Source organism: Coregonus lavaretus (assembly GCF_964263955.1).
Source record: "Coregonus lavaretus genome assembly, chromosome: 20".
Taxonomy (NCBI): Eukaryota; Metazoa; Chordata; class Actinopteri; order Salmoniformes; family Salmonidae; genus Coregonus; species Coregonus lavaretus.
The window spans coordinates 45,906,900-45,924,764 of record NC_140007.1 but is presented as its reverse complement, the minus strand read 5'-3'; the positions used below and the strand labels follow the sequence as shown (position 1 = coordinate 45,924,764).

General features: G+C 45.1%; 1 protein-coding gene across 1 annotated transcript in view; it reads left to right on the top strand.

Annotated features, from left to right (window-relative positions):
* The window catches only part of LOC311147989 (E3 ubiquitin-protein ligase UBR4-like), a gene marked incomplete at its 5' end in the record, with an annotated part of 129,360 nt that overhangs the window by 105,044 nt on the left and 6,451 nt on the right, over positions 1–17,865 (top strand). The window contains 22 exons of the mRNA XM_084184859.1: positions 375–500; positions 788–916; positions 1,178–1,310; positions 1,684–1,897; positions 2,170–2,345; positions 2,446–2,573; positions 2,793–2,922; positions 7,716–7,873; positions 8,674–8,783; positions 9,782–10,005; positions 11,517–11,690; positions 12,537–12,658; positions 12,918–13,115; positions 13,306–13,386; positions 13,498–13,713; positions 14,053–14,160; positions 14,399–14,515; positions 14,829–15,019; positions 15,154–15,327; positions 15,911–16,010; positions 16,163–16,381; positions 16,913–17,026. Coding sequence (XP_084040985.1) covers positions 375–500; positions 788–916; positions 1,178–1,310; positions 1,684–1,897; positions 2,170–2,345; positions 2,446–2,573; positions 2,793–2,922; positions 7,716–7,873; positions 8,674–8,783; positions 9,782–10,005; positions 11,517–11,690; positions 12,537–12,658; positions 12,918–13,115; positions 13,306–13,386; positions 13,498–13,713; positions 14,053–14,160; positions 14,399–14,515; positions 14,829–15,019; positions 15,154–15,327; positions 15,911–16,010; positions 16,163–16,381; positions 16,913–17,026 — 3,342 coding nt within the window. The remainder of the gene's footprint in view (positions 1–374; positions 501–787; positions 917–1,177; positions 1,311–1,683; positions 1,898–2,169; positions 2,346–2,445; positions 2,574–2,792; positions 2,923–7,715; positions 7,874–8,673; positions 8,784–9,781; positions 10,006–11,516; positions 11,691–12,536; positions 12,659–12,917; positions 13,116–13,305; positions 13,387–13,497; positions 13,714–14,052; positions 14,161–14,398; positions 14,516–14,828; positions 15,020–15,153; positions 15,328–15,910; positions 16,011–16,162; positions 16,382–16,912; positions 17,027–17,865) is intronic.

The following is a 17,865-nucleotide window of genomic DNA, read 5'->3' as shown; positions in this document are numbered from 1 at the left end:
TTGTCCTGGTCTCATCCCTCTGTTGTCCTGGTCTCATCCCTCTGTTCTCCTGGTCTCATCCCTCTGTTGTCCTGGTCTCATCCCTCTGTTGTCCTGGTCTCATCCCTCTGTTGTCCTGGTCTCATCCCTCTGTTGTCCTGGTCTCATCCCTCTGTTGTCCTGGTCTCATCCCTGTGTTGTCCTGGTCTCATCCCTCTGTTGTCCTGGTCTCATCCCTCTGTTGTCCTGGTCTCATCCCTCTGTTGTCCTGGTCTCATCCCTGTGTATCTATTGTAGATGTTACTGCTGTATCAAGAAACATACAACCTTCTTTCCCACTTCAACTGGTTGAAAACAAAACAAAAACCTGACTGCTGTTTGTGTTGTCTGTGTAGGCGGTGACCAGCATCAACGCGCTGCTGGACAAGGCTGACCGGGTGTACCACCAGCTAATGGGACACCGACCCCAGCTGGAGAGTCTGCTGTCAAAGGTCAACGAGGCCGCACCTGAGAAACCACAGGTCAGATACCAACCTCCGGTACATGATCTTCATCCGACTCACACCTCCACAGATTCACATTTCAGTAATTTAGCAGACACACTCTTATCCAGAATACATTCACTTGAGTAGGTAAAACAACCAAAATATTACAACCATTGCAAGTGAAACCTATCAGATGGATGACATTATTCCATAGGGTTTATTCTGTGTTTATCATAAAGTAAAACAGCATGATGAATTGAGCTGTTTTACTGGAAGTGTTGAACTAGTATCTGATGTTTGACGCTGTTGTCGTGCTCCTATAGGATGATTCTGGAGCAGGGGCGGGGCTTGGAGCGTCCTCGGCCAATGTGAACAGGTACATCCAGCAGCTTGCCCAGGAGTACAGCGGAGACTGTAAGACGTCCTTCGACGAGCTCTCCAAGATCATACAGGTGAGAGACGGGGGGGACGTGATGAGCACAAATTAAATCATGTACTTCCTAGTTTACTTCCTGGTTATGGGTCAATATGTCCGCCAGTTCACCCATCACGGAACATTTACCTGAACGAGGATGCCTCTTTTTTTTAGTAATTATATTTATTTGGAGCTTCACAGCTGTTCAAACAGCAGGTCCTACATTCAAGTATGTTGTATGATTTTAAAGAGTTATCATTCCTAATCTCCATTCCCCCCCCCCCCCTTTCCCCTCCAGAAAGTCCTGGCGTCCCGTAAAGAGCTGCTAGAGTACGACCTGCAGCAGCGTGAAGCCGCCACCAAGTCCTCTCGCTCCAGCTCCCATCAGCCCACCTTCACAGCCAGCCAGTACAGAGCCCTCTCTGTGCTAGGTACTGAACTGAACATACACTACTTTACCCTGACTGGTTATGCTTCCCAGCCCTTCCAGTGAGCTTTGTATATAGAGCTATTCGGTGTTCTCTGTTTCCTGTCACTCGTGTGCTGTTTATTGTGATCCAGTGGTGCGTCCACTGTGGCACCCTATCACCTATCGTGCACGGGCCTTGGTTAAAAGTAGTGCGATTTGGGATGCAGACTATGTTTATTGTCATATTATTTCTAAAACTGCTGCAAATCAATTTCCCATTTGGGACCCATTTGCCAAAGTAGCAGACGCGTTTATCCAAAGCAACTTCCAGTATTGAGAGCATGTTTTTTTTCTTCTTTTACGGGTGGACTAATAACAAAGTTCTATCTATCTAGGCTGCGGACACACGTCCTCCAACAAGTGTTATGGCTGTGCCTCGGCCGTGACGGGTCATTGTATTATCCTCCTGAGGGCCCTGGCCACCAACCCAGCCCTGCGGCAGATCCTGGGGCTCCAGGGGCTCATCCGAGAGCTGTTTGAGTACAACCTGAGGAGGGGCACCGCTGCCATGAGGGAGGAGGTCAGACAACTGGTCTGCCTGCTCACCAGGTACAGTAGTTGTTTGTGCTCTCATAGATGGTGTTAGCCTGCTGAGCTAAAGCGTATGCATTAGCTTGGAGACCTAACCACAAACATCCGTTACAAACATATGCACATAGCTCACATGCGCATACACGTATAAGTGTACATATGCCCAACCGAGTGTTAAACCTGGGTAGTCTGTGTGCTACAAGACTGTGTTAGGCCTCTGAGCTGAAGCCTAGGCATTCCATTACACACAGTAAACCCATTCTCATCTGTGTCTCCATCTCCCTGTACAGAGACCAACCAGAGGCCACTCAGCAGATGAATGACCTGATCATCCACAAGGTGTCCGCTGCTCTGAAGGGCCACTGGGCCAACCCTGACCTGGTCTCCAGTCTACAGTATGAGATGCTGCTGCTCACCGACTCCATCTCCAAGGAGGGGGGCTGCTGGGAGCTACGACTGCGATGCGGTGAGGGCTTTTACCTCCTCTTCTCTCTCTCTCTCTCCTCTCCTCTCATCCCTTTACCCCTTTTAATAATCTCATGAATAATCTCTCTCTGTGTCTATAGCCCTGAATCTGTTCCTGATGGCCGTGAACATCAAGACTCCTGTAGTGGTGGAGAACATAACTCTGATGTGCCTCAGGATCCTACAGAAACTCATCAAGCCCCCTGCCCCCACCTCCAAGAAGAACAAGGTACGTTACTACACTACAATAGCGCCAGTCAGTCAGGTCATACACTTGCCTCGCAACGGCTTGGGGCGCGTTTGAGAGAGACCACATTGCGGTCTGTGATTGCGGAGCGACTGATCTACACATTTTTATAATGAGAGTCGTTTTAGGATTTAAGGTGATTTTGATTTGTCAGTCGATGTAGTCGATTTTTGAGGAAACGTGGTGTTTCTGTGTTTACAGGATTCTGCTGTGGAGTCTCTGACTACAGTGAAGCCCTACTGCAATGAGATCCATGCTCAGGCCCAGCTCTGGCTTAAGAAGGACCCCAAAGCATCTTACGAAGCCTGGAAAAAGTGCCTTCCAGCAAGATGTGAGTAGATGTGATAAAAAAAAATATATATATATATATTATAGTCGCGCCGGTCGGCCAGTTCATCCAGCACAATATATCATACTTTCTTACACAAAACATAGCTAGCTAACGTTAGGTAGCTAGCTAGCTAATGTTGGTTACGTAAAGTTTAAATCCACCAAACTTTGGGAAACTGCCATGCTGCTCACATTTAATTTGCACTGCTAGTGCTAGCTACAATCAATGAGATACATTTGCTTACATTTACTACCGAAACTAGCTAGTTAGGTAGCCAACGTTACCCCCAACAAGACTGTACCACAACTCAATGTTGATAATATATCCTAGCTACATTCTTCCACAAAACCATATCTAGCTAGCTAAAAAGGTTCAGAGCAGGTTCAAAGCCAATGCCAAACTTTGGGAAACTGTCACACAGCTAGCTAGCTACCTTACAATGCATGCAATGGGCATTGAACAACTAGCTAGGTAGGCTACTCCATAGACCAAGCTACGGTAAGACGAGGTAGCCAGATTTCAGACAAGTTACTTGTACCCAGAAAAGAGTGTGCTGCACCCTAGTAAAACAACATTAGAACGATTGCTTGCTTTGCGCGACCTGCTTTGTGCAGTCAAAATATAATGAAATGCTTACTAACTTGGTTAGCTACGTGATTAAATTAGTCTGTTGTCAACAAATCAACTTTTTTTTTTGACTATTGTCTTTTAACCAAGCAAGAGAAATAAAGGTTCAATCTGTTTAGAACAGGGTTCGTAGTGTAATGGTTAGAGTTACCACCTGTGGATTTCAAATCAAATCAAATTTTACCGCCTTTGGATTTGAAGATTGCGGGTTTGCCTCCCTGAGGAAACATTTGAACCATTCTTTTGTTTATAGTTTTGACAGCCACCAATTATACACGTCTATGTTTGGGCCAAATCAAGGCCAGTCCGGATCCGAGAGAACCTGAACCATATGGGTTCAGATTTGATCCAGACTGGACCAAAAATCAACGTCCATGGACGAGATTCTATAAAAACACGCCCCTTTTGATAAAGCTACACGTTTTTTTGTAGCAGGTTAGGAGAATTTACGCAACAGGTTAGGAGAATTAACATAACAGGTTAGGAGAATTAACATAGCAGGTTAGGAGAATTAGGTTAAGGTTAGGAAAAGGGTTAGGATTAGCGAAAATGCTCTCCTAACATGCTACGAAAAGTCACTTGTATCGAAGGACCAAATTTTTTTCCCAGAAGACGTCGGTGTAGGTCCCCTTAGTGGGAAGTAGCCATCAACAAGTAAAAAGCTGGAGGGGGTCTGGGGGAACTCACTTATTCAGTACTTTGAGTCACATACAGGAACTGATATGTTCTTGCCTTGCAAAAGTATTCATCCCCCTTGGCGTTTTTCCTATTTTGTTGCATTACAACCTGTAATTTAAATGGATTTATATTTGGATTTCATGTAATGGACATACACAAATTAGTCCAAATTGGTGAAGTGAAAAAAATTACTTGTTTCAAAACATTCTAAAAAAGAAATAATGGAAAAGTGGTGCGTGCATATGTATTCACCCCCTTTGCTATGAAGCCCCTAAATAAAATATGGTGCAACCAATTACCTTCAGAAGTCACATAATTAGTTAAATAAAGTCCACCTGTTTGCAATCTAAGTGTCACATGATCTGTCACATTATCTCAGTGTATATATACACTTGTTCTGAAAGGCCCCAGAGTCTGCAACACCACTAAGCAAGGGGCACCACCAAGCAAGCGGCACCATGAAGATCAAGGAGCTCTCCAAACAGGTCAGGGACAAACTTGTGGAGAAGTACAGATCAGGGTTGGGTTCTAAAAACATATCCGAAACTTTGAACATCCCACGGATACCATTAAATCCATTATTAAAAAATGGAAAGAATATGTTACCACAACAAACCTGCCAAGAGAGTGCCGCCCACCAAAACTCACAGACCAGGCAAGGAGGGCATTAATCAGAGAGGCAACAGAGACCAAAGATAACCCTGAAGGAGCTGCAAAGCTCCACAGCGGAGATTGGAGTATCTGTCCATAGGGCTTTACAGAAGAGTGGTCAGAAAAAAGCCATTGCTTAAAGAAAAAAATAAGCAAACATGTTTGGTGTTTGCCAAAAGGCATGTGGGAGACTCCCCAAACATATGGAAGAAGGAACTCTGGTCAGATGAGACTAAAATTGAGCTTTTCGGCCAACAAGGAAAACGCTATGTCTGGCGCAAACCCAACTCTTCTCATCACCACCCCGAGAACACCATCCCAACAGTGAAGCATAGTGGTGGCAGCATCATGCTGTGCGGATGTTTTTCATCGGCAGGGACTGGGAAACTGGTCAGAATTGAAGGAATGATGGATGGTGCTAAATACAGGGAAATGTTTCAGTCTTCCAGAGATTTGAGACTGGGATGGAGGTTCACCTTCCAGCAGGACAATGACCCCAAGCATACTGCTAAAGTAACACTCGAGTGGTTTAAGGGGAAACATTTAAATGTCTTGGAATGGCCTAGTCAAAGCCCAGACCTCAATCCAATTGAGAATATGTGGTATGACTTAAAGATTGCTGTACACCAGCAGAACCCATCCAACTTGAAGGAGCTGGAGCAGTTTTGCCTTGAAGAATGGGCAGAAATCCCAGTGGCTAGATGTGCCAAGCTTATGGAGACATACCCCAAGAGACTTGCAGCTGTAATTGCTGCAAATGGTGGCTCTACAAAGTATTGACTTTGGGGGGGTGAATAGTTATGCACGCTCAAGTTGTCCGTTTTTTTGTCTTATTTCTTGTTTGTATCACAATAAAAAATATTTTGCATCTTCAAAGTGGTAGGCATGTTGTGTAAATCAAATGATACAAACCCCCAAAAAATCCATTTTAATTCCAGGTTGTAAGGCAACAAAACAGGAAAAATGCAAAGGGGGGTGAATACTTTCGCAAGCCACTGTAAAGCAGCTGTTGATATTCAACCCCTCCCCTCTTTAAAGGGAGAATCCATATGTTTTGCATGAATGCAAATGGCCATGCCTACGATGTAACAGCCAGTGCCCGGTTTCCCCGATAGCGATGAAACTTAAGCTTACGAGTGTTTTTTTTAAACGATGCGTCTTTTCTATAACGGCCGAAGAACTCCCTAAACACCGCGTAGGGAGAACTTTCAATAAGTATGTCGTTAGAGCATGTGTCGATCAGCGTTCTCCATTCATATCTTACCTTAACATTAGATACTGACGACGGATCAAGGTCCTAGAGAGAACTGTTCACCTATGGCTGCTAATATTGAGGCGGCTTTATTCTTCTAATGCTTAGGCTATGCATTAAATCGAATATTTCACTGCGCAGATGTTGTTAGGCCTACATGTCATGAAATTGAGACAAAAATTAGACAGTGGCCTAGAATTAGCAAAATAGAACTCAATTGATTGAGCATGAAATTGATTTCAATGTGGTTCCAATATATCGGCCCTATGTAGCCTACTGCATTTATCTTTTAATGCAGTCATCTTGGTTTTCATTTTGAAGTATCTTTTTACCATTTCCTTGTTTATAATAATTACAAAGACATTGGCAATGTTGTATTGTAGTCAACTTCGTTCTGAAGTTATCGGCGGTCACAGAGAGACAGATAAACATCTTGGTTCAGTGTTGAGATCTTCTGTGTATAAAGTGACTCTGAAGGGCAGAAAGCGTCCAGCGACCCAGTTAGCTGTTCTACGAGTGGTCTGAGGCACTCTGGAAATAACAAGTGTTTTCAAGTGCAACTTTAGTAACGATGGTTTTGCCAAACAGCGCGGAGATTTAACGATGCGCCTACGAAGGTTCTGACGATGAACTTAGCCTTGAGATGCTTTTGGGAAACCGGGCCCTGGATAATAAATGATGTTGGACAAAACACCGTAATAACATCATTTGAAGCGCAAATTACATTTTTGAAAGACACTTTTTGCATGTGGAAATGTTGTGTAATTTAATTTGGTATAATCACCTTCCGGTGTAAAAACTATGGAAATTAAAAACAAAAAACGGTGTTTTAAGTGAGAAGTAGGGATTGGTCTGAAGCTGGAGGATAAAGGAGATTCACATGAGCACCAGAATGCCTACTCCACCCATGCTCTACTAAGGTTTTCCAGCACACAGCTTTGACCTACTACAGTAGCTATGTTGGTTTATTGTACTTCAACATTGTTAGGCAGGTTGCTCAGGATTCAAACCTTCTCAAACAGCCTGATTCACACTCTTAGAGGAGGTGCTCTCACAATAATGTGATTTGTACCGCATACAAGTTCAAATATTGGATTCTTCACACACCACACTAAGCCCATTCCACTACCCTTTTTCAAGCTTTTAAAAATGATATGCAAGCAAGCTCTGCTTTTATAGTTACAAGACCATCCTGCTTGATTGAGCTGTTTTGTCTTGTAGTAATGTGGTGCCTGCCTGTATTTCCTTAAACCTTTTATTTTATTAATACATGTCATTGGGATTTTTATTTTATTTCATAACATATTTTCTTTGATCAGTAGGTTGCCCAACATAACAACCGATGGTGGTGTGTTGGATACAGTCACTGATTATATAGAGGTCTATGGTTTAAAATCAGTAGCATCTAGTGGAAAGTAAGTCATGATACGTATACAGAAGAACGGTAGTGTTATTGCTGAAGCGAGTGCATTGATTATGGAACTTGGAGGAACTCTCCCTTTTTTTTAAATATTGGGTGAGCTTTAAACGGTATGCAAACTATCCCTTTAAACAATGTGTACGACCTTTTTTTCTGCCCACCCAGGCCAAGAGACGGTATCCAAGCCCCAGAACAAGGCTGAGGTGCGCAGACGCTACCTAATGGAGAAGTATGTGTGGAAGTGGAAACAGTTCACGAGGTCACGCTCAGAGGGCCTGTTCCCCAGGCTGCTCAAACTGGGACACAACAACTGGCTCAGACAGGTAAGGACACCCCCACTGCTCTTACAGCGTTGCATATTATTACACCATTTATATATTTTTTAGTTAGGGACACTGTTACTGGTACTGTTCGGTTATGGTACGTACACACCAGTGTACCATATACCCACTTAATTTTTTATTTTGTGGGCATTGCGTATACTCACTTCTTAATCCCCACGATGTGTGTCACAGTCGTGTTATGGAGGTCAGAATGTTTAGCTTAATGTTGATTTAACTATTATTTCTTCACATTTGTAATAAGCACAGGAATGTGCACACGGCAGTAGGCCTACGCGCAAATGTTCCAAAAATTGCAATTTTCAGGAAAACACAGTTCTAAAATGAACACTGCACACGCGAGAAGTTTCATGGACAGAGATGGAAATATTCTAAAGATGCAACAACTATCATGGGTCGCTGTGTGACTAGAATAATGTCTGGCAGCTAGAAATGAAATGAAAAGACATTCAGAGTGTATGTCACTGTTTGTCATAGAATTTCACAGAAGGGCGCCTTTCCTTCGCCGGGCGGAACGTTTGGGATTGTTTTGGGCAAAATTAGAGTATACCCACTTCTCCAGGCAACAGTACACCACCAATACACACCATTCAGCTTTTAGATTTGAAAAGGTTTGGCCTCCAGAATGGTTAAATTAGACGCTGCACCTTTCAATGAGACCACATGGGGACTGAGCCTCATGTAGCTGGGTCTAGACAACAGATGGACTCCTCTCACTTTTTTATAGCATTTTTCACTTCCATGCTAACATTTCTACGGCTGTAATCTCCTCTGTCTCCCAGGTGCTGTTCACCCCAGCCACCCAGGCAGCGCGGCAGGCAGCCTGCACCATCGTTGAGGCCCTCACCTCCATCCCCAGCCGCAAGCAGCAGGTGCTGGACCTGCTCACCAGGTAAGGGGCCTCTTTGGGTTGGAAAAGGTATCACTGTTAAACGATGCTTTCAAGTTTCAAATTGACGCTATGTTGACGGCTGATGTCGCCAAGAGGTAGCATATACACTTTGTTTTCGAAAGCGTTCCACAGGGATGCTGGCCCATGTTGACTCCAATGCTTCCCACGGTTGTGTCAAGTTTGCTGGATGTCCTTTGGGTGGTGGACCATTCTTGATACACACGGGAAACTGTTGAGCGTGAAAAACCCAGCAGCGTTGCAGTTCTTGACACAAACCGGGGAGCCTGGCACCGACTACCATACCCCGTTCAAAGGAACTTCAATGTTTTGTCTTGCCCATTCACCCTTTGAATGGCGCACACACACAATCTATGTCTCAATTGTCTCAAGGTTTAAAAATCCTTCTTTAACCTGTCTCCTCCCCTTCATCTACACTGATTTGATGTGGATTTAACAAGTGACATCAATAAGGGATCATAGCTTCCACCTGGTCAGACGATCATGGAAAGAGTAGGTGTTCTTAATATTTTGTATACTCAGTGTACAGAAAAAGATTAGTGGCCCCAGAACAGAGCCTTGGGGGACACCAAACATAACTGAGAAGGATTTGTCATCTATGTGAGCGAATTCTGTCAGTTAAGTTGGATGGTTAATACGGGATATTATTAATGTTGGTAGCTGGGCCAGATGGAATCTGCTGTGAAATATAGGCATCAATACCCTTACAAGGTTAATTTTTTAGTGCTTGCTTTGTATGTTGGGATAATATCTCATCTTATATGTCAAACAGCTTTTCTAACACGTATTTGTCTGTCCTTCAGTTACCTGGATGAGTTGAGCATCACAGTGTTTGTCTGTCCTTCAGTTACCTGGATGAGTTGAGCATCACAGTGTTTGTCTGTCCTTCAGTTACCTGGATGAGTTGAGCATCACAGTGTTTGTCTGTCCCTCAGTTACCTGGATGAGTTGAGCATCACAGTGTTTTGTCTGTCCTTCAGTTACCTGGATGAGTTGAGCATCGCGGGGGAATGTGCAGCAGAGTATCTGGGTCTGTACCAGAAGCTCATCAAGCCTCCTCAGTGGAAGGTGTACCTGGCCGCCCGAGGAGTCCTGCCCTACATCGGCAACCTCATCACCAAGGAAATAGCCAACCTGTTGTCTCTGGAGGAGGCCACTCTCAGCACAGACCTGCAGCAGGGATACGCCCTCAAGAGCTTGACTGGTATGTAGCCTGTCACCTTTCATTCACCTAAACTAAGGCACTTGCATTAACTGATCTTATTTGGATAGTTGACTCAAATAAAACATTAACATGATTTTCCACTTACACTATATATACAGCAGTATGTGGACACCTCTTCAAATTAGTGGATTCGGCTATTTCAGCCACACCCGTTGCTGACAGGTGTATAAATTCGAGCACACAGCCATGTAATCTCCATAGACAAACATTGGCAGTAGAATGGCCTTACTGAAGAGCTCAGTGACTTTCAACGTGGCACCGTCACAGGATGCCACCTTTCCAACAAGTCTGTTCGTCAAATTTCTGCCCTGCTAGAGCTGCCCCAGTCAACTGTAAGTGCTGTTATTGTGAAGTGGAAACGTCTAGGAGCAACAACGGCTCAGCCGCGAAGTGGTAGGTCACACAAACTCACAGAATGGGACCGCCGAGTCCTGAAGCGTGCAGTGCGTAAAAATCGTCTGTCCTCGGTTACAACACTCACTACCGAGTTCCAAACTGCCTCTGGAAGCAACGTCAGTTCAAGAACTGTTCGACTGGAGCTTCATGAAATGGGTTTCCATGGCCGAGCAGCCGCACACAAGCCTAAGATCACCATGTGCAATGCAAAGCGTTGGCTGGAGTGGTGTAAAGCTCGTCGCCATTGGACTTTGGAGCAGTGGAAAGGCATTCTCTGGAGTGATGAATCACGCTTAACCGTCGACGGACAAATCTGGGTTTGGCAGATGCCAGGAGAACGCTACCTGCCCTAATGCATAGTGCCAACTGTAAAGTTTGGTGGAGGAGGAATAATGGTCTAGGGCTGTTTTTCATGGTTCAGGTTAGGCCCCTTAGTTCCAGTGAAGGGAAATCTTAACGCTACAGCATACAATACATTCTAGACAATTCTGTGCTTCCAACTTTGTGTCAACAGTTTGGGGAATGCCCTTTCCTGTTTCAGCATGACAATGCCCCCGTGCACAAAGCGAGGTCCATACAGAAATGGTTTGTCGAGATCGGTGTGGGAGAACTTGACTGACCTGCAAAATGCCCTGACCCAAACCTCAACGAACACCTTTGGGATGAATTGGAACGCCGACTGCGAGCCAGGCCTAATCGCCCAACATCAGTGCCCGACCACACTAATGCTCTTGTGGCTGAATGGAAGCAAGTCCACGCAGCAATGTTCCAACATCTAGTGGAAAGCCTTCCAAGAACAGTGGAGGCTGTTATAGCAGCAAAAGGGGGGGACCAACTCCATATCAATGTCCATAGTTTTGGAATGAGATGTTCGACAAGCAGGTGTCCACATACTTTTGGTCATGTAGTGTACCTTGGCTTTAGTCGATTCACCAAGATATTTATCTAATGCAGATACTTTTGTTTGTTAGAATTATGTGAAAATGTCCTAAAACGATAAGCTTCAATGATAATATGCTACCTATCCCCTGTGTAAGTCGCTCTGGATAAGAGCGTCTGCTAAATAACTAAAATGTAATGTAAATGTCTTCCAGGCCTGCTGTCGTCCTTTGTGGAGGTGGAGTCCATCAAGCGTTACTTTAAGAGTCGTCTGGTGGGCACGGTGCTGAACGGCTACCTGTGTCTCAGGAAACTAGTGGTGCAGAGGACCAAGCTCATCGACGAGACCCAGGACATGCTGCTGGAGATGCTGGAGGACATGACCACAGGTATAAAGCTAGTTAATATATAGACCCAGGACATGCTCCTAGACATGCTGGAGGACGTGACCACAGGTATAAAGCTAGTTAATATATAGACCCATTACATGCTGCTGGAGATGCTGGAGGACATGACCACAGGTATAAAGCTAGTTAATATATAGACCCAGGACATGCTGCTGGAGATGCTGGAGGACATGACCACAGGTATAAAGCTAGTTAATATATAGACCCAGGACATGCTGCTGGAGATGCTGGAGGACGTGACCACAGGTATTAAGCTAGTTAATATATAGACCCAGGACATGCTGCTGGAGATGCTGGAGGACATGACCACAGGTATAAAGCTAGTTAATATATAGACCCAGGACATGCTGCTGGAGATGCTGGAGGACATGACCACAGGTATAAAGCTAGTTAATATATAGACCCAGGACATGCTCCTAGACATGCTGGAGGACGTGACCACAGGTATAAAGCTAGTTAATATATAGACCCAGGACATGCTGGAGGACATGACCACAGGTATAAAGCTAGTTAATATATAGACCCAGGACATGCTGGAGGACATGACCACAGGTATAAAGCTAGTTAATATAGAGACCCATTACATGCTGCTGGAGATGCTGGAGGACTTGACCACAGGTGTGTGCCACACAAAATACACACTTTGAGTTGATCATATCCGTTTGAACCATAGAAATAGAAGTAAACTCAATATGGCCGCCGGTCCACCGATCACGGAACGTTGACTTGAATGAGAAATGTCCATTCTAATAACTATATTTCTATGCGGTGCTGGAATCGGTGGTGTCAGAGTGGAAATGTGTGCTTTTTTTTTTTTTCATTCTCCAGGGACCGAGTCTGAGACCAAGGCCTTCATGGCAGTGTGCATTGAGACAGCCAAGAGATACAACCTGGATGACTACAGAACGCCGGTGTTCATCTTTGAGAGACTCTGTAGCATCATCTACCCCGTAAGAGGCCTCTTCTCTGTTCCTGCTGTAACTCCCAAGTCTATCGGTCAATTCCTCTTTCCTTGATTCCTTGCATCCTCTTTTCCTCGCCTCCTTCTCAAAACGCATTGGCGAGGTCCCGAGGGGAGGGACCTTGGACCTTCTCAAAGGCGAGGAGATGGGGAGCAAAAAAAAAATAACAGAATCTCCTCCTCTTCCTCTTCCTCTTCCACACCCTCCTCTACCTTCTACCCTCCTCCTGCTCTTCCTCCCCCTCCAGGAGGAGAACGAGGTGACAGAGTTCTTTGTCACCCTGGAGAAGGATCCTCAGCAGGAGGACTTCCTGCAGGGCCGTATGCCCGGTAACCCGTACAGCAGCAACGAGCCAGGCATCGGACCCCTGATGAGGGACATCAAGAACAAGATCTGTCAGGACTGTGACCTGGTGGCCCTGCTAGAGGACGACAGTGGCATGGAGGTAGGAAACCTTATATTTCTCCTGTAGCTACAACGTTGTGCTCACTGCTTTTTGTCCAAGACACCGTCTACCTCTTGCACATAAGTAATATTTTGCTGTGCTGTTGGGGATTGCTGTCCTGGAGTTGAAACAGAAGAAGATGGGGGACTGTTCTTCACCTAATGGTTTCCTGGCTATTTGTTTCTCCTAGCTTCTGGTGAACAACAAGATCATCAGTTTGGACCTGCCTGTGGCTGAGGTTTACAAGAAAGTGTGGTGTCCTACCAACGAGGTGACAAACTCTTCACTATTTATTGTCCAACTGGGATTTTTCCAAACAGTGGTTTGAGGTTGTCTAGGCTTGTTTGTGAAGTGCGTTAACCCGGTTTGTTTTGTCTGTCAGGGAGAGCCAATGAGGATAATCTATCGTATGAGGGGTCTCCTTGGAGACGCTACCGAGGAGTTTATAGAGTCCCTGGACTCTACCACAGACGAAGAGGAGGATGAGGAGGAGGTCTATAAGATGGCAGGAGTGATGGCTCAGTGTGGGGGGCTGGAGTGTATGCTCAGCAGACTGTCTGGCATCAGGGACTTCAAACAGGGAAGACACCTGCTCACTGTGAGTAGTACATGGAACAGAGACTACATGATATATTGTTTCTAGTTATTTATTTATTGAGGAAATGCAACATTTACATTGTAGTCAATGACTTGTTGCTACCGTTATTATGCAACATTTACATTGTAGTCAATGACTTGTTACTACCGTATTTAAGATACTCTTTGAAGAGGTAGGGTATCAAATGTTTTTGGAAACATTTGACAAATGTACATACACATTTGCCTCAGTCATGTCAGTACAATGACACTGTTTAAAGACATATTTCAGAATTTCCCCATTACACTAACATTTCAAACAGTATATAATAACACTCCCCTCCCCTCTGTCCCCTCCCAGGTCCTGCTGAAGCTGTTCAGTTACTGTGTAAAGGTGAAGATCAACAGACAGCAGCTGGTCAAACCAGAGATGAACACGCTCAACGTCATGCTGGGCACACTCAACCTGGTGAGGACTGAAGATTACGTTGCCCTGTCTGTCCAAGCAGGCTAATACTCATTTTATACACCACAATTCGGTTGTTAAATCTATATACATTCATACTGAGGTGGTAATATAACACTGTGACGTGACGCAGATACAAGATGCAGGATTCAAACTAGATAATTTTTTTTGGTATGCAGCAAAAAAATGATTTCAGTGCATTTTGAACCAGAGCGTGGCCATGTTTGTTTTTTCTCCGTAGGCGTTGGTTGCGGAGCAGGAGAGTAAGGACAGTGGAGGAGCGTCCATAGCGGAGCAGGTCCTCAGCATTATGGAGATCATTCTGGATGAGGCCAATGCTGAGATCTCAGAGGACAAGGTGAGACTGAGGGCTGGCAGCCCTGGATAATATGAACTGTCTGTTCCCTTGGAAACCGTTACGAGTGTGTTGTGAAGTGGACTATCCTGGTCAAACAATACCATCCAAAAGCTTTTTAGACCAAGACTGATTTTTAACATTTTAAAATGTTTTGTGTCTAAACTAAATGCATCTCATCTGGCTGCTTGCGCTGTCAAATGTTTTCAGATGAAATAATATTGGTTGGTGGCTCCAAACTACTGAAAGTACAATAATTTTTTCCCCCTTAGCTTGTTGTTCCATGAAGCTTAAAGTGTGTTGCCTCTCTCCCCAGGGTAACCTGTTGTTGACAGGGGACAAGGACCAGCTGGTGATGCTGCTGGATCAGATCAACACTCCGTTTGTCCGTTCCAACCCCAGTGTTCTGCAGGGTCTCCTACGCATCATACCGTACCTGTCCTTTGGAGAACTGGAGAAGATGAGGATCCTAGTGGAGAGATTCAAACCATGCTGCAGCTTCGACAAGTATGGAGCTGCCTCACTGGTTTTAGTAGTAGTAGTAGTAGTAGTAAAGTGTGAATTTGTCTTTCTTTTAGAAGTGTTGGTTCTATTCATATGATGTCCGTGACGTTTGAACGTTTGTCCCGGTGTGTTTCCAGGTACGACGAGGAGCACAGTGCCGACGACAAGGTCTTCATAGACTGCTTCTGTAAGATCACTGCTGGCATCAAGAACAACAGCAATGGACACCAACTCAAAGACCTGATACTGCAGAAAGGCATCACGCAGAGCGCCCTGGACTACATGAAGAAACACATCCCCAATGCCAAAAAGTAAGCTGGATGAGCCTCGTAGTGGGGTTTTCTCTGTGTGTGTGTTTGGAGTCCTGTTACCTTTATAAACACTGATATTTATATTGTCGCCCTTCCTAAGGCAACAGTTGTCCCGATGTAGCCTGGTCTCAGATTGGTTTGTGATTTACAGCCAACTCCTATGGTTGTTGTTTGGTATGGCAATGATCACAGTAATTGTCTATACAACTCAAACAGATCTGGGACCAGGCAAAGGGTTTTCTAAACACTGATAATTTGTTTTTATTCAAAATAAAGAAAAAAAAAGTTGGATAACAAATAATACGGATTTAATTAAAATCAATATCCAAAACAACTGCAAATGAGGGCTCTGTACAGTATGTGAAACGACACTGACCTCTCTCCTCTGTGTACAGTATGTGAAACGACACTGACCTCTCCTCTGTGTACAGTATGTGAAACGACACTGACCTCTCTCCTCTGTACAGTATGTGAAACGACACTGACCTCTCTCCTCTGTGTACAGTATGTGAAACGACACTGACCTCTCTCCTCTGTACAGTATGTGAAACGACACTGACCTCTCTCCTCTCCTACCTTCCAGTCTGGATGCTGACGTGTGGAAGAAGTTCCTGTCTCGTCCAGCTTTACCCTTCATCCTCAGACTGCTCCGAGGCCTGGCCACCCAGCACCCTCCTACACAGGTACAAATCTGGGTCATGTTCAGTAGGGCACGCCGTAGCAAAACGTTTTGAAACAAACATCTGTTATTGAGGGGATGATGTATATAATTTAGTGTTCGATTTCCTGCCCGTGCTAAACTTTTCTGAACAACGTCTTGTCTGTCTCTCTCCAGATGCTAATCGGGACAGACTCCATCACTAACCTTCACAAGTTGGAGCAGGTGTCTAGTGACGAGGGCATTGGGACGCTGGCAGAGAACCTTCTGGAGGCGCTGAGGGAGCACGCCGAGGTCAACCTGAAGATAGACGCTGCTCGCAGGGAGACACGGGCTGAGAAGAAACGCATGGCCATGGCTATGAGACAGAAAGCTCTGGGGACACTTGGCATGACGGTAGGTTACTGACTGGGTCTGGTAGGTAGGTGGTAGGCTCTGGGGACACTGGGCATGATGGTAGGTTACTGACTGGGTCTGGTAGGTAGGTGGTAGGCTCTGGGGACACTGGGCATGATGGTAGGTTACTGACTGGGTCTGGTAGGTAGGTGGTAGGCTCTGGGCATGATGGTAGGTTACTGACTGGGAGCATGACGTTTGCCGCACCATAGGTGGAGGGGTTGGAAAACAATGTTCAGGTGTGGGTTTCTGGTCATGACTATAGGTGATGAGGAGTAAGGTGATGTACGCAGTCCGAAGCATTCAATAGATAAAAAGCCCCGCATGCAGTCTGAGGATGCTGCTGCTTTCTCTGAGCCCAGCCGGACACATTAGAGATCCTGAGATTTGTGGGAAAAATCTTCCTTGGAGAGTCTTGAAAAGATTCCAATAGGATTCTATGGAAATCTTCCTTTCTTCCCAACAAGGCCCTGATATAATTAAGAAACAGGAAGCTAATCCAGGTTGGTGATTGGCTGTTCTGTGTTTCAGACCAATGAGAAGGGCCAGGTGGTGACCAAGACGTCGTTGTTGAAGCAGATGGAGGAGCTGATAGAGGAGCCAGGACTGACCTGCTGCATCTGTAGAGAGGGATACAAGTTCCAGGTAATATACACTGAGCGTACAAAACATTAAGAACACCTGCTCTTTCCATAACATGGACTGACCAGGTGGATCCAGGTGAAAGCTATGATCCCTTATTGAGGTCACTTGTTAAATCCACTTCAATTAGTGTAGATGAAGGGGAGGAGACAGGTTAAAGAATGATTTTTAAGCCTTGAGACAATTGAGACATGGATTGTGTATGTGTCCATTCAGAGGGTGAATGGGCAAGACACAAGATTTAAGTGCCTTTGAACGGGGTATGGTAGTAGATGCCATGCACACCGGTTTGTGTCAAGAACTGCAACGCTGCTGGGTTTTTCATGCTCAAAAGTTTCTCGTTTGTATCAAGAATGGTCCACCACCCAAAGGACATCCAGCAAACTTGAAACAGCTGTGGGAAGCATTGGAGTCAACATGGGCCAGCATCCCTGTGGAACACCGTGTAGAGTCCATGCCCCGCAAATTGAGGCTGTTCTGAGGGCACAAGGAGGTGCAACTCAATATTAGGAAGGTGTTCCTAATGTTTGGGATACTCAGTGTACATGTACTAACCTGCAACCTACCTGCAATGGTGCCGCTGATTGGCCGAATACCCGGGGCGTGAGGTGGTTGGAGTTGTCGAAAAAGCAACATGACAGAAATACGATGCCACGTTTTCGAACTACCGGTTGTTTCTTCGAAAATATATATATAAAGCGATCTGTGCATTTGAACAACCGCATAAATACACCTATTTCACTTTTGCATGTCAAAAACAGAATGACCACTGGTGCACATGCTGCCACTGTTTGGAACAGATTATACTATTTAGAACGAGCAGCTAGCTCACGTCATGAATG